A 15,168-nucleotide genomic window follows, 5' to 3' on the forward strand; every position below is an offset into this window, starting at 1 on the left:
GTCAGATTGTGTATTTGGATCCAAAAATCCAACTTGTTTAGAATAACTGATCGCGGATTGTCTCCTTGTTTAAGGTGTTCAAAAATCAATGAAATATGATCAAATGTCCACGGACTCCCTTCCATAACTCCATCTCATGGTAGAATTGAAATAGGTATAGATTATTCTCCAGTTCTTTAATGTAGACACCTTGACCTGGCTGCCATAACATTGCCATCTTATTCTGCATTGCTTGAAAATCAATTGATCTTTTCGTAAGGAAGAGACCAACAAGGCACCACCTATCATCGGTATCTGATAAATCTTCCTCTCATCATATAGTATCCTCTCATCCTCATCATCCTCTATATTTAACACATCATACTATTCTTCTAATGTAGGATTAAACCGATTCATAGGATCCATGATAAACCGAACGTAAGCTTATGAAAATTGGTAACAAAAACAACAACACTGTGATGACTCAACACTTCAAAATACAATATAGGAACAAACTATTACCATGTCAAAAGACAAGACTTTTTTTTTATGAGAAAGAAAAGTGAATTTTTGCCTATTTGATTTCTAAAATCATCTTTCAAAATTTATAATTGTATATATTATAATTATTTAGGAATTTTTTTTAACAAAATTAAAGCTATTAAAATAACGTGCATACAATTTCATAATAAATAGTATAAACTTTCACAATTCAACTTAATTAATGATTTATAAATGTCCTTATACTATAGAAACAAATTAAGTGTTCCTATTATAAAAAATTTCTATATATATAAATTTAATTAATTGGATGTAAAACACCAACATAAGATTTGACAGCAGAGCCAAACCACAAGCTTTTGCCATGTTCTTCAACTTCACTAACAGATTCAAGTGGGGCGTCGCCGCCGCCATCCAAAGCTTCTAAAATATTTCCATCTCTGTCAAACTTAATGGCGACTGGGTCTCGAATCCAACTCGGTAACACAACTTCGTCGTTAAACTTTCGGTGAAATAAGCTTTTGATGACGGCTCTGCCAGTGTTCAAAGCTACCCAAAACTCACCATTTTGGTTAGTTTTAATGTTGTCTAAGGACCGTCCTAGTTGTGCGAAGAGTTCCAAGGTTTGTGCCTTTGGTCCTCGAAGCCAATACCTAAAGATTTTCATTGTGGTAGACTCAACTAGGAGGAGAAATGACTTATCGTTGCTTAGGGCCACACCATTTGGAAATGCAAGGCCTCTGAGCAAAACTGTTGTTTTCTTTGTTCGTGGGTCGTATTTGATTAGTCTTCCTGTTCTTTCTCCACTCAAGACTGAGTACAACCATACCCTTTCAATTTCACCCAAAGAAATCATAATAAATACACCAAAAAATATATCATTAATAAAAATGTAAGATGCTCAAATTTTATTTGTTATGTACTCGCACTGCATAGATGTGATGTCTTGTAAATAGTTAGTAATAATAATTATTAATTTTAATTATGTTGATTTAATACTTCATTATATTATTGTAATACGGTTACTTCTAATTAGTATTAAATACTACTATCTTTTAACTTTTAGAAAAAATCTGCATATGTGGTGAGGCTTATTTGCTTTATTTTTAGGGATTTTTTCAATAATATACTTAAAATACAAACTAATTACAAAAATCCCTTAATAAATCTCAATTACAATAATACCTTGACACATCATCAAAAAAGAAACAAAAATAATTCCAAATTCCGTTTTTTTTTTTTTAAAAAAAAATTTCCTGTGTTTTCAAAAGTAACTTTTTGGTTACTTATAATGCTGATAAGAAACTAATTAGTTCCTTTTACATTTTAAAAAAAAAAACTTTATTTGTATATCATATAGTTTGAGATACAATTTAATTACCTTTAAAACTTATTTGTAAACATCTTGGTATCTTAATATGTAAAATACATTTGGGTAACCTTAAAGTTTATTTTTGAAACTAATGAGTTATCATGTAATATAATAAGCTACTATTTTTATATACCATTTACTTTATATACATTTTTGTTACTTTGAAATCTGTGTTAATTTTTAGATATATTACATTGTTTTGTTATTTAAATACTTTTATATTACTTTTTTTATTTTTCTTTTATAACAGTATTTATGTTACCTTCAAGTCTATTTAATAAACTAATAAGTTACAATAAAGTTGAAAAAAAAAACTCACATAATATACTAGTAAAATATTTAAATATTTAAATTGCGAAATCGTTTGAAATTACATTTTTAATTACCTTTTATGTTTATGTAGAAACTAATTAGATTTCATATAATATAACAAGTAAGCATAGTTTTATTTAGTATAAGCATTTTTATTTTTAATAATAAATTTGATTTGTTAATTAGATAAAAAGTTGGAGAATGGTAACTAATCAGTATATAATTTGAGATACATTTTTGGTTTTTTCCAAAACTTAATTGTATACATTTTAATAATAAGTTAGTTATTTTTATGTTATATTATAATATCTTATTATTTAAAATACATTTGAGTAACCTCTAAGTTTATTTTATTGTAGAAAAGGGTAGAAACTAATTACAAATTAAGTTTTCTTTAAATTATTAAAATAATTTAATGGTAGCTAATCAGTATATAATTGGTATCATAGGTACCTCAATAGTTTATTTTATTTTTGAAATAAGGAAAAAATATATGTTCCCACATCTTAAAACGATCACATTAAAGAGTAGATCACAATGATAATTTTTTAACTTAAGCAAGCAACAATATGGTCAGAAAATAATTTTACGAATTTTGTTACTTTTTGGTTAACTAAATGAAAAATAGAAAAATATATATTTGCTCATCGTCACCACAATTAAAAGTAACTATTTAGTTGCTTATGATACCGAAAATAATACTTAGAAGTAACTATAAAGTTACTTTACCACACAACATGAAAATGATTCATTCTTTTATTAATATGCATTTTTATTCATATAAAAAAAAACTTTCAATTACTAATGATGGCAATTAAAAAAGGGATAATTACGTATTAGAACGTCTATTTCAAAGTATTTATGATATTATCTTTGACTATTTAATTACTTCAAATACCGCTAGGATTCTCTTTCAAAACAAAAAATACCACTAGTATTCGGTATTAATTTTAACACGTGTGTCGAGATTAAAAATGAATCTCAAAAGTATTTATTTTTTTCTTATTACTTTATATATATATAGCTTCACCTTCTTATTTCTTTTTCTTTTATTTTCTAGTTGGAGCATATTATAATATTTCTTTCATTATTTTTCTTTTTAAAATTTCAAAAAGTTTATTCCAGCCACAACATTTATTATATGGACTCAAAAATAACACTATTGTAATCTATTTTTCAAGGTTATCATTTTAACACGTGGGAAACATATATTTTTTTTACTATCTCTATAAAAAGACAATCAACATTCAAGTAACTTTTTTATATTTTGTTAAAAAAAATAATAAAACTTAATAAAATTCAAAATAATATCATAAATTACTTTGAAGTCATTTGTTATGTTATATTTAAAAATGAGCATATCATATACTAATAACAAATTTATTTAATAAAGTAATTTCGATATATTAATTGAAAACTTATAATGTTACTAAATAGTATCTTCAACATAATAGAATCAAAAGAAATATTTAAAGTTGTGTTTTTAGTTATTCCAAGCCTTAATTGGTGATGTAGTTTATAAAAAATTGAGAAATTTTGAAAGTAATACAAGCATATGATTCAAAAAAAAATTAATTACATTAAGAAAATTATTATATATACTAATTTTACTAATAAGTTATATAATATGTGCTTATACTTTATTAATAATTTTTTAAAGTAATAAAAACGTTACTATAAAAATAATAATGTAAAAGTATCTTAAACAAAAGATAACATGGTATTACTGAAAACTAAATTTTTGTAACATGTAATTGATTGTATAATGTTTAAGATACCATTATTCTTATAAGTTTTTTTAAAATACAACAAATTCAGACAACTTTAATATGTATTTATAGTTTTCATTAAAATTAATTGGTATGCTAAATTTTATTTAAGTTTATAATTTAGTTACTTGTTTATTGATAAATTGTAAAAGAAACTATCAATATGAGTGACTTTTTTAGTTAAAGGTAGTAGATAATTTTTTTAAATAAAATAAAATAAAATAATAATAATAAAAATACAAAGTCGTGAGATGTAAAAGAAAGAGACAATCAGACAAAGGACTTATGAAAAAAATAAGAATGGGGAGACAAATAATTTAAAAATAAAAATGGATGAATACAGGACACAAAAAAATGATTGAGATTATAGAAAAGAACTGAAAATAAAAAGAGGTATATTGAGAAATACCTCTTTTATTTATCAATTAACCAAAATTACCTCTAATTTTATATTTAATTGAAACATACCTCTTTTTATATGTATTGTACCTAAAATACCCTGATATAAGGGAGTCACATAGAGAGTATATTGATGTGACAGGGGTAAAATCGGTAAAGTGTTTAAAAAAAGAGGTAAAAATGATAAGTTTTAAAAAAGAGGGTAAAAATGAAAGAGAACAATATAAAAAGAGTATAGAGTCTAATTTCCTCAAATAAAAACTATTGGATAGAAAAAGACAAAAAAACTTAAAGGTTAAACTATCAAACATTGATTTCGGTATAAGCAGATGAGCGAGAACGGTATTTTATAAGGATTATTTAGGTCAAAGATATTTTTATAATTATTTACAAATTAATGTATATAATTGAAAATCTCCCATAAAAAAATATGGTGGTGACTAATGATATTTATATTAACATAATACTAATTGGTTACTTGTTTGTAAGTGTTTAAATTTTATAATTATACAATGGTGACATGTAACTAATAAGTATATAATTGATATGGTTAGCAATTAAATAGTTATTTTAATTTTGAAAAAAGTGAAAAAAATATATACTTTTCACATTTTAAAATGATTATATTAAAAAGTAGGTAACAATAATATTATTTTTGAGCTCAACAAAACAAATTAATGATGCAATAAAAATTATTTTTAAAGTTATAGAAAAGAAAGTGAAATTAATAAAGAAAAAGAAAGAGAGAGAAAGAGACCAAAGAGAAAAAAAATTTAAAAAATAATAAGAATGCAACACATAAGCTGCAGTAGAGTCAAACTAAGGAAAAAAAACCACAAACTCATAATCAAATTAAACGGTAAATTAGGGTATTAATAATGAGCAAAGTTATTTTTGCAATTTAATTGTATGCATGTAAATTTCCCTTATTTTTAAAGTTAATTTGCTAACATAAATAAACATATTGCGCACATATATGTACATACGAATCGACATATCATTTGTACTTTTTTTTTAAATGGATATATCATATGTACTATTTTTTTATTTTTTGAAATGGGTGTATCATATGTACTTAAGATTATTTAAATACATTAATGACAAATGTAAAATTATTAATATTTGGTGGTATTGAATTTTAAATACCTTCTTTGGAATAAGGTGCTGGAATCTGTAAAATAAACTACTCCAGTTTGGGTGTCAATATCCAAAGCATTTGCAAATCCAAAGGGTGAGCCATCAGCAGAAGTGGCAACTGGTTGGGCCAAACCTCCACTGGGCCCAACCATTAGAAGCCCAAAGTAAGCATCTGCAATGTAAAGATTACAAGTGTTCTTGTCAAACTTCAGGCCCAATGGCCTTCCACAGGTTGGCTCGTTCTCTTGGTTCGTTGACCCATCACAGATACTCCTCGGCCTAATCAAACACAGTAGATTTAAAACTGTCATAAATTCGTTGATATAATCAAGTAGTATACATTGCTTCAAGAAAGAAATCTATACAATACATCTGACTAGAATATGGTATATAATATAGTATATATAATATATATAATATGAACTTACTACTTTAATGCAAAGAAAAGGTAATATATTATATATATTATATATTAGTATATTACCGATTAGGTGAGGTGAAGGCAAACTCTTTCCAACCCATGTTTGGTCCATGCCATTTTAGGATTGTACCGTCTGAAAGGCTGACGTAGGGTCCATTTCCATGGCAATCGAAAGCAATGCTTTCTGGACCAGAAGCCCTTGAAACCTCTATCTGCTCATAATTTTTAGGGTACACAAATGAAGCAGCTACAGCTGATGATAAACTCAAAATATAACCAAAAACTAACAAAACCATCATAATAAAAACTGGTGCCTTTAGTATCATCATTCTCATCATATATATTCTCTCTTGTGGTTTCTGGATGCTGCTGCAATATATAATATATGTATGTATTATGTAGATATATATATTATGTATGTAGATATAAAAATTCATGTATATATATAATACTATTCCAACTACCTGTGTTAATGCTCAGTACTCTTCATTATTTGTAACACATATTTCAATAGGGGAAATTAGTACTTTGTTTTTCTTTTAATTGAAACCTTAGAAGTTATAATGATGTGTCAGTTTTTTTCTAAGTCAAGTTGTTAAGTTGGTTCTTTTTGAGGGACAATTTGTTGTAAATTATTTACGAGGGTATTTTAGTCACAAAGATTTAATGATAGGGGACTTTTATTTGCACCCCACCAAATTATAAATACACTCCATTATTAAAAAAAAAACATAAACTTAAATAATTTTTAAAAATTACTCTTGATATTTTTTTTAAAATTTTTTTCTCACATTATTTTATGTTAATTTTAATACTTATTTTGATTTTATTTTCATAATTTTTTCTAACTCATGTATACATTTTTTTTTTAATTTTTTACTAAGAAAATTTCATAAAAATTTTTATTTTAATTTTTTTGTCATAATATTTAAAATATAATTTAATTTTATTTGATAGGTATATTTTTTAAGTTTATGAATTGGAAGAAAAAAGTTAAAAAAATTTAGTATAACTAAAGATATAAATTTTATATTAAATTAAAATTATTAAAATGGGGTGCCTTTAGAAAATTTTGGGGTGTAAATAAAATTTCCCTTAATGATATGGGAAAGGAAAATTTTATTTACACCTAAAAATCCTATTTTAATAATTTTTATTTTATATAAAATTTATATCTTTAATTATATGTACTAAGTTTTTTTTTAAATTTTTTCTCCTAATTCATATTCTTAAAAGTATACCTGTCAAACAAAATTAAATTATATTTTAAATATTATGACAAAAAAATTAAAATAAAAATTATATGAAATTTTCATAGAAAAATATATATAAAAAATATACATGAGTTAGGAAAAATTATGAAAATGAAATCAAAATAAGTATTGAAATTAACATAAAATAATGAAGAATTTTTTTTTTAAAAAAATATTAATAGTAATTTTTAAAAATTATTTAAGTTTTATTTTTTTTTTAATAATAGGGTGTATTTATAATTTTATAGGGTGCAAATAGAACTCCCCTATGAGAAATTTAATGGAGAGTTCTATTTGCACCCCATAAGTACGAATCAAGATCTCCTGTAAAAAACTTGTGTGTCATACTGTGCTAAACAAATCTAAGTTTTTGACACGTCAACTAATTTTTTATTTATTAAAAAATTAACTATCTATAAAGTTTTTTTTCCTTAAAATGCTCAAATTAATTGATGTGTCACAATGAGATTGGTTTAATACACTATGAAACACAATCTTTTAACAGAAGATCTTGATTCCATAAGTACACCCTATAATTTTTATTTTCTTAAAAAAATAAAAATTTAATGACATGGACCAATCAAGAATTGCTACGTGGTAATTTACTTAACACTTAACAGTCAGGTACCTGTTCCAGAATTATAACTTAAATATTATTATCGCCAAAAATTAAATTTAGGTATTTATTTACAAATAGGAGTTAAACTTAGATATTTATGCCGTAAATTACTCTAACATTTACATAATTATGCCCCTTTCGTTAGGTAATGTTTCTTTTACCGTTAAAAATTAATATTTTTACCCCTGAACTTTGACCAATATAAAATTTTGCCCCCTTTTATTAAAAGAAATTATTTTAAAAATTATAATATTCTATTAATTCTCAAAAAAATTAATAAAAGGTTATTAATAAACTTGATATAAATATTAAATTAATTAAAAAATATTAAATTTACTTAAAAACTTAAATTATTCCTTAAAAAAAATATTTTCAAATTTTATTTTATTTAAAAACACGTATCTTAAAAAATAACACCAAAATTAATAAATAATTTTTTAAATCACTTACTTAGTTTTAAAATTTTAATTTTTTTTTTAATTTTTTTAATTATTCAAAATATTTTTTTAGGATCTAAATTAATTTTATAAGATTTATTAAAATCAATATTGAATTTTTCTCATTTAAATTTTGAGGGGTACCATTTAATAGTTGTCAAAGTTTACAGGCAAAATTGCTAATTTACAAAGACACGTCAGTATTTAAATGAAATAATGGAATTGAAGGTCAGAAGAACTAAATATAAAAGTCCAGAGAAATTTTTTAATAAACTATATATTTTAAGAGCATAATTAATATTATTAAAAGTTCATGAATTATTAACTATTTTAAAAAAAATAGGTAAAAATACACTTTTTTCGGCCCCTTCTCAATCCATTGTCTGGTTCATGAATTATTAACTATTTTAAAAAAAATAGGTAAAAATACACTTTCTTCGGCCCCTTCTCAATCCATTGTCTGGTTCCACCACTGAGAGAGATTTATTTGTAGACGATGAGCTGAAATGTATGAATGTTACGATCATATATCATAAATAATTACAATACACTATATAATATATATAGCTATTTAATGTATTGTCTGTTAACCAACACATTGTACCAACTACATCTAGAAAATCGTCGCATATTTTGGTTTGGACGTAAATTAATAGTTATGCATGTATATAATATATAATAATTAAACATAAATATTATGTACGTACGCACGTAATCAGGCGGCAAATTTGCGTGTCATGGGGCAGCATTTTGGTGGAGAACAGTTGAGAGAGAGTGGAGATATCTATTATCATTAATGAAATAATCAATTAATAAATATATGGATCTTTCTAAAAGACAATAGGCTGTAAAATTAATTGAATATGTACGTCTTATTTATTAGATTAGTTGGAGAATAAATTATTACTGAGAATGAGGTTGACCGTTGACAATAAGCCATTTGAAATTCGAACATATAAAATTTAATGAGTTATATCCATTTCAAATAATAATAATAATGAGTTATTCTCGAATTAATGCAAAACAAACAACAACTTGCTAAGACCATATTTATCTATAATTAATAATGATATGCACTTATAATTTGGACAATAAAGATACAAATAAAAGTGATGTAAAGTTATAATATAATCTATTTAGTAAAATTTATGGTTTAATAGTGTGTTAAAAAATGATATAAATTTAACACATGCCAAATTATTAATACAATAATACAACATTTGTTATGATACAAAATTTACATCACTATAAATATACAATTTTATTATTTATTTTTATATCATTTTTAATATTTTATTAATATTAACTATAGCATTAATTATTAATTATTTATATTATTTTTTATTGACTTACATAAAACTAATGATAATTTATTATCTTTTATACTTTTAATAAAAATATTAAATTTTACATTAAAAGTTTATCATTGTGTATTGAATAGAATATAGCGCTAAAAATTAATTTAAAGATATCACAAATTTTTTTCTTTTTAAAATATAATACAATTTTTATCTTAAATAAAAATAAACTAAGAGATCCAAATAAATATTTATCATTTACGAAGGTGGTGGAGTAAGAGTTTCTGTCATCAATAGAAAAAATATACTTAGGACATCATTTATCTAAAAATGGCTGTATGGCGAGATATCTTATAGTCAATGCTTATTTATATTTTCTCAGATTATATAAAATTATCTTAATAATTTATATATTTTTTTTCTTATATTTCTTACTATTTTAATATTTTTCTCAAACGAAGATTATATCTTATTAATTTGTATTTTTTTCCCTATAGTCTTTATTTTTCTTTTATATTTCTCTCAAACTTATTGCCTTAATAATTTGTATGTTTTTTTGTTTGTGATGTTTGCAAGTATAAAATTAGTGATATTTTTTTTGTTAGAGATTTTATAACAATGGAAGAAAATCAAGATTTATTACAACTCTATTGTAAAATAATACAAGGAGTAAAATAAGAGACTGATTAAATATATGTTACAATACATATATATACACTATATATTATATATATATATATGAAAGGTAGAAGAGAAGATTACAACACATGCAATATAAAATATGTATATATATAATAAGAGAATAATATATATAAACACTCACTCACAACCTTGAGTGTAGATTAGTGGGGATCACCATGACTTGAACAAGGTATTACACCTTTGTCCAAAAGCTTATTTCCCCCTATCTCTAAGCACTAAGGGAACTCTCTAGGAAATAGCTTTGGGAATTATCAAGCCTTAGGGTTTTCTAGCAATGTGCATTTTTTGATAGAAAACTTCATCTCTCTCAAATGAGCACATTAGACTCCTTTATATAGTGTTTAGGTGATCACACTTAGAATTCAAACTCACCATCTCATTTCTCTCATATAAAGAGCATTAATATAGTTTGTAACAACTATATTTCAAACCATTTGAATCCTATCATCAAATTGTGTAACATCTCTTTTATTACACAATATTATGATCAACCAAAAGAAGTTACAAAAGCAATTAACTTTGTAACTCTTCTCCATGTTATAAAGTGTAGGTTACAATTTTAGGTTAAATAAATTATATGTTACACAATTTATTTACCAAACACCTAATACATATTATTCACATAATAATATATATTACTACATTTTAATCTACACTTATTATATTATAAAATAATATAACAATCCCCCACTAGATTAAAATGTGTAACACACTTGTAACATTTATTTAATCAATCAAAATATTATATCAAAATATAACATTCCCCCACTTTGATTGAATAAATACACACTTTCAAAGAAGTCTTGCTTAGGTGCATTAGGTAAAATGTCTTTCGACTTGAATTTTACCTTAGTGTAGTTACCACAAAGTTTGATGAAATTTTGGTTGCCGTAGCATTGAACCACTATTTCTTTAGTACAAACCGGTGATAACACACACACCCTCGCTAATGCTCACTTGAGACCGCTTGTCTCGCTCTTGCACCGTTAATGGCCATGTGCAAAATTCCAATTCATAGACTAGAGAATACTCCCAATTCTCATAAGAGGCGGCACCACCTAGTCCATATAGGTGGAGTTTTAGTGTCTCACCACTCGTTAGACACTTCTTAAGCTTAAGTGAGTTTTCTTAAGCTTAAGCTCCATTAAAAAACCTTTTGGTTTTAACCCTCAATTTTACAACATGTACTCATCCATAGATGGGACAATTGAGTACCACATTCACTCTATTGACTTGTTATTACCTATTGAACTTAAGACTAGATTTTTACTAGTGTTAAGATAGGTTACCATCAATGAGCAAGACGCTAAGGGAGTTCAGGTCCCATCCCTCGAAAATTCATGCTTTAATCTTGTACGGAGATTAAGCGATTTGTTATAACCTCTCACTATTGATTCCATGTGAATCATGCATGCCAAAAATATAGTGTTCACTTTGTGACCACTTTTCTCCTTAAGTACTTAAGCTTTGAAAATTTAATCATAAAAGATTAATTTTCACACAACTCAAATTCTCAATAATTTTGATACCATGCATATCAAAATTAAACACTAATTTAAACACCAAACATGTCTAAATTATACTTTATTTTAAGACACCAAACATGTCTTAAACTTTTCATATTGGAGTATCACCCCCACACTTTCACATTTCACTATCAAGATAATATCTTGATTTTAAAATATAAAAGACCACTTTGTCTCTATAATTTTTCTTAAATTTAATTTCCTTCTTGAAATTATTTTTACCAAAAATTTGACACCAAATATGTCAATATTTTCACTTATGCACATAGCCAAACTTGATTTAGAATTTGAATTCAAAATCAAATAAATTAATCAACAATGTCTCAACACATTGTGGCTCACCCCCACATTTCTAGCATAGTGTATATAAAATATCACTTTTGTGTATTTCCTCTTGAAATGACTTTTTAAGGTCACCTTAAAAATATCATTTGACATTTTTAGTTTTCTCAACAAAATTAAAATGTCAAACTCACATTACTACTCATCAAATAATGTGATTATTTTTACTCATAATTTTAAGGTTATCTCCTTATTGAGATTAGCCCAAAATTATACCAAAGTTAACAAAATTCTCAACAATTTTGTTCACAACTTTGATCATTTAAGATTCAAAATTGCTCTTCCAATTTATGGCTCATTTCACAAGTTTGGATCCACTTTTAATCCATTTGTTCTTGCTATGACAAGACAATTCTCATAAGTGTAACTATCATATAGTTCACTTTTCTTATCTCATAATATGAGATGATTATCTCTTATAATCCAATAAAAGATGTAACTTCTCAAAAGCCATCTTTTATTATCTCATAAAGTGAGATGTTCACCACCAAATTGAAAAAGAATTTAAAATATTCTTTATTCATAAAATAGATGATAATAATTCTCACAATAATAATAAACACTATTTTACTACTATCAACATTATTATCATGCTATGTAACTCATATATTAATATAATATGTATGTTACTAATCAACATCTTATATGTAACATACACATGAGATCAATATTAAATTCACAATATATATGTTACATATCTCATATATACATATATATAACATATATACTATAATATACATATATATCATATAAATATAATATATATTAATTACACAACTATATATGTTACATATCTCACACATATATATAACATATATACACTTTAATATACATGCATGATATATATTATATACACATATATATTATATATGCATATCTCATATAAATACATAGAAATAATTATTTCTACATATTTAATCTCACTAATATATATTATACCACATGCTCTACATATATATAATATATATTACTCATATATACATGTTATATATTATATATCTCACATATATATACAATAACATGATATAAATTTCAAATATCATATATATAATATGATATAAACACATGATCACATATATATAACTCATATATATATCATATAACTCACATATATATATCATAAATATATATTATATTACTATAATATAAAATATACTAAATCACATAATATTCATGACCACCATGCTCACCCATGAATAGTTTTCACACAAAATCTCTTATCCTTGTATTCTCTCAATCTTGATTTATCACCTCTTCCATTGAAAAGGAATAAGCTTTTGATTGTTAGAGATTTTATAACAATGGAAGAAAATCAAGATTTATTACAACTCTATTGTAAAATAATACAAGGAGTAAAATAAGAGACTGATTAAATATATGTTACAATACATATATATACACTATATATTATATATATATATATGAAAGGTAGAAGAGAAGATTACAACACATGCAATATAAAATATGTATATATATAATAAGAGAATAATATATATAAACACTCACTCACAACCTTGAGTGTAGATTAGTGGGGATCACCATGACTTGAACAAGGTATTACACCTTTGTCCAAAAGCTTATTTCCCCCTATCTCTAAGCACTAAGGGAACTCTCTAGGAAATAGCTTTGGGAATTATCAAGCCTTAGGGTTTTCTAGCAATGTGCATTTTTTGATAGAAAACTTCATCTCTCTCAAATGAGCACATTAGACTCCTTTATATAGTGTTTAGGTGATCACACTTAGAATTCAAACTCACCATCTCATTTCTCTCATATAAAGAGCATTAATATAGTTTGTAACAACTATATTTCAAACCATTTGAATCCTATCATCAAATTGTGTAACATCTCTTTTATTACACAATATTATGATCAACCAAAAGAAGTTACAAAAGCAATTAACTTTGTAACTCTTCTCCATGTTATAAAGTGTAGGTTACAATTTTAGGTTAAATAAATTATATGTTACACAATTTATTTACCAAACACCTAATACATATTATTCACATAATAATATATATTACTACATTTTAATCTACACTTATTATATTATAAAATAATATAACATTTTTTGTTGTCCTTCTCTTTTTTCTTTTATAACTTTTTAAGCTTTGTAATTATTTCTTTCCTTTCTTTTTAATAAGTTAATGCATTCCAAATTAAAATATACCATTGATGATTAAAACAATTGAGAAAAACGGATGATAGATTAGGTGCCATACGCACCCACTCTAAATTAGTGTATATATGAGTAATTTACGGTATAAATATTTAAGTTTAACTCTCAGTTATAAATAAATACTTGAGTTTAATTTTTAGCAGTAATTATACCTAAGTTATATTTCTAGAACTCCGTAAGTACCTGACTATTAAATGTCAAACTATTATCCACGTGTCATTTTTTTATTAGTATATTAAAATTAGATATTTATTTGCAACTAAACTTAAGTATTTATACCACAAATTATTCGTGTGTATATATATATGAAAAAGTCCAACATTTTTTTTATCTTTTTTCACAGTTTTGTCTTGATATCAAATTAATTCTGGAGACTATCAAACAAAGAAGTGGCTGTAGTTTAGTGGTAAGAATTCCACGTTGTGGCCGTGGAGACCTGGGCTCGAATCCCAGCAGCCACACATTTTTTTTTTTTCCTTCTGAAATGGCTTGTTATTGTTGTTTAACTATTTCTTTTTCTCCATACAAAAAATAAAATTATTCATCATATCAAAATAATTATAATAAATGAAAAAGTTTATTCCTTCATAGTATAAGTTTTTAAAAAGTTCTATCTTATGCAAATGAGTCTTTATTTCTACCCTCAAAAAATTACAGTAATAATCTCTAAAGTTACGATTTTTATAAATTTGTCAGTCCATAAGTTAATTGATCCGTTTGTTCATTTTATAAAAGCCACGTGCTGAGAAATTATCAGTCCAAATCACAAAGTTAATTTAATAATAATTTAATTCTTTAAAAACAAAAAGATAAATAAATTATTTTATCTTTTTCCTTTTTTCATCCTTAGCTTGACTCTTCTCTTCTCTCTCCCCTTCATCTTCATCCTTCTATGCCTAAACCTCCGTAGATACTAGCTCCA

General features: G+C 24.8%; 1 protein-coding gene and 1 non-coding gene across 2 annotated transcripts; one reads left to right on the forward strand and one right to left on the reverse strand.

Annotated features, from left to right (window-relative positions):
- Positions 1-608: 608 nt before the first annotated feature.
- Positions 609-6,289, reverse strand: LOC115698779 (protein STRICTOSIDINE SYNTHASE-LIKE 10). Its single transcript, XM_030625952.2, has 3 exons — positions 5,954-6,289; positions 5,479-5,748; positions 609-1,310 (listed from the first exon to the last, which is right to left on the reverse strand). Exons 1-3 carry the CDS (start codon positions 6,226-6,228, stop codon positions 779-781), a joined length of 1,077 nt encoding a protein of 358 aa, XP_030481812.2. The 5' UTR covers positions 6,229-6,289; the 3' UTR covers positions 609-778.
- Positions 6,290-14,635: 8,346 nt separating this feature from the next.
- Positions 14,636-14,707, forward strand: TRNAH-GUG (transfer RNA histidin (anticodon GUG)). Its single transcript has one exon. It is a non-coding gene; the product is annotated as a tRNA-His (tRNA).
- Positions 14,708-15,168: the final 461 nt, after the last annotated feature.

This window comes from Cannabis sativa, chromosome 8 (assembly GCF_029168945.1).
Source record: "Cannabis sativa cultivar Pink pepper isolate KNU-18-1 chromosome 8, ASM2916894v1, whole genome shotgun sequence".
NCBI lineage: Eukaryota > Viridiplantae > Streptophyta > Magnoliopsida > Rosales > Cannabaceae > Cannabis > Cannabis sativa.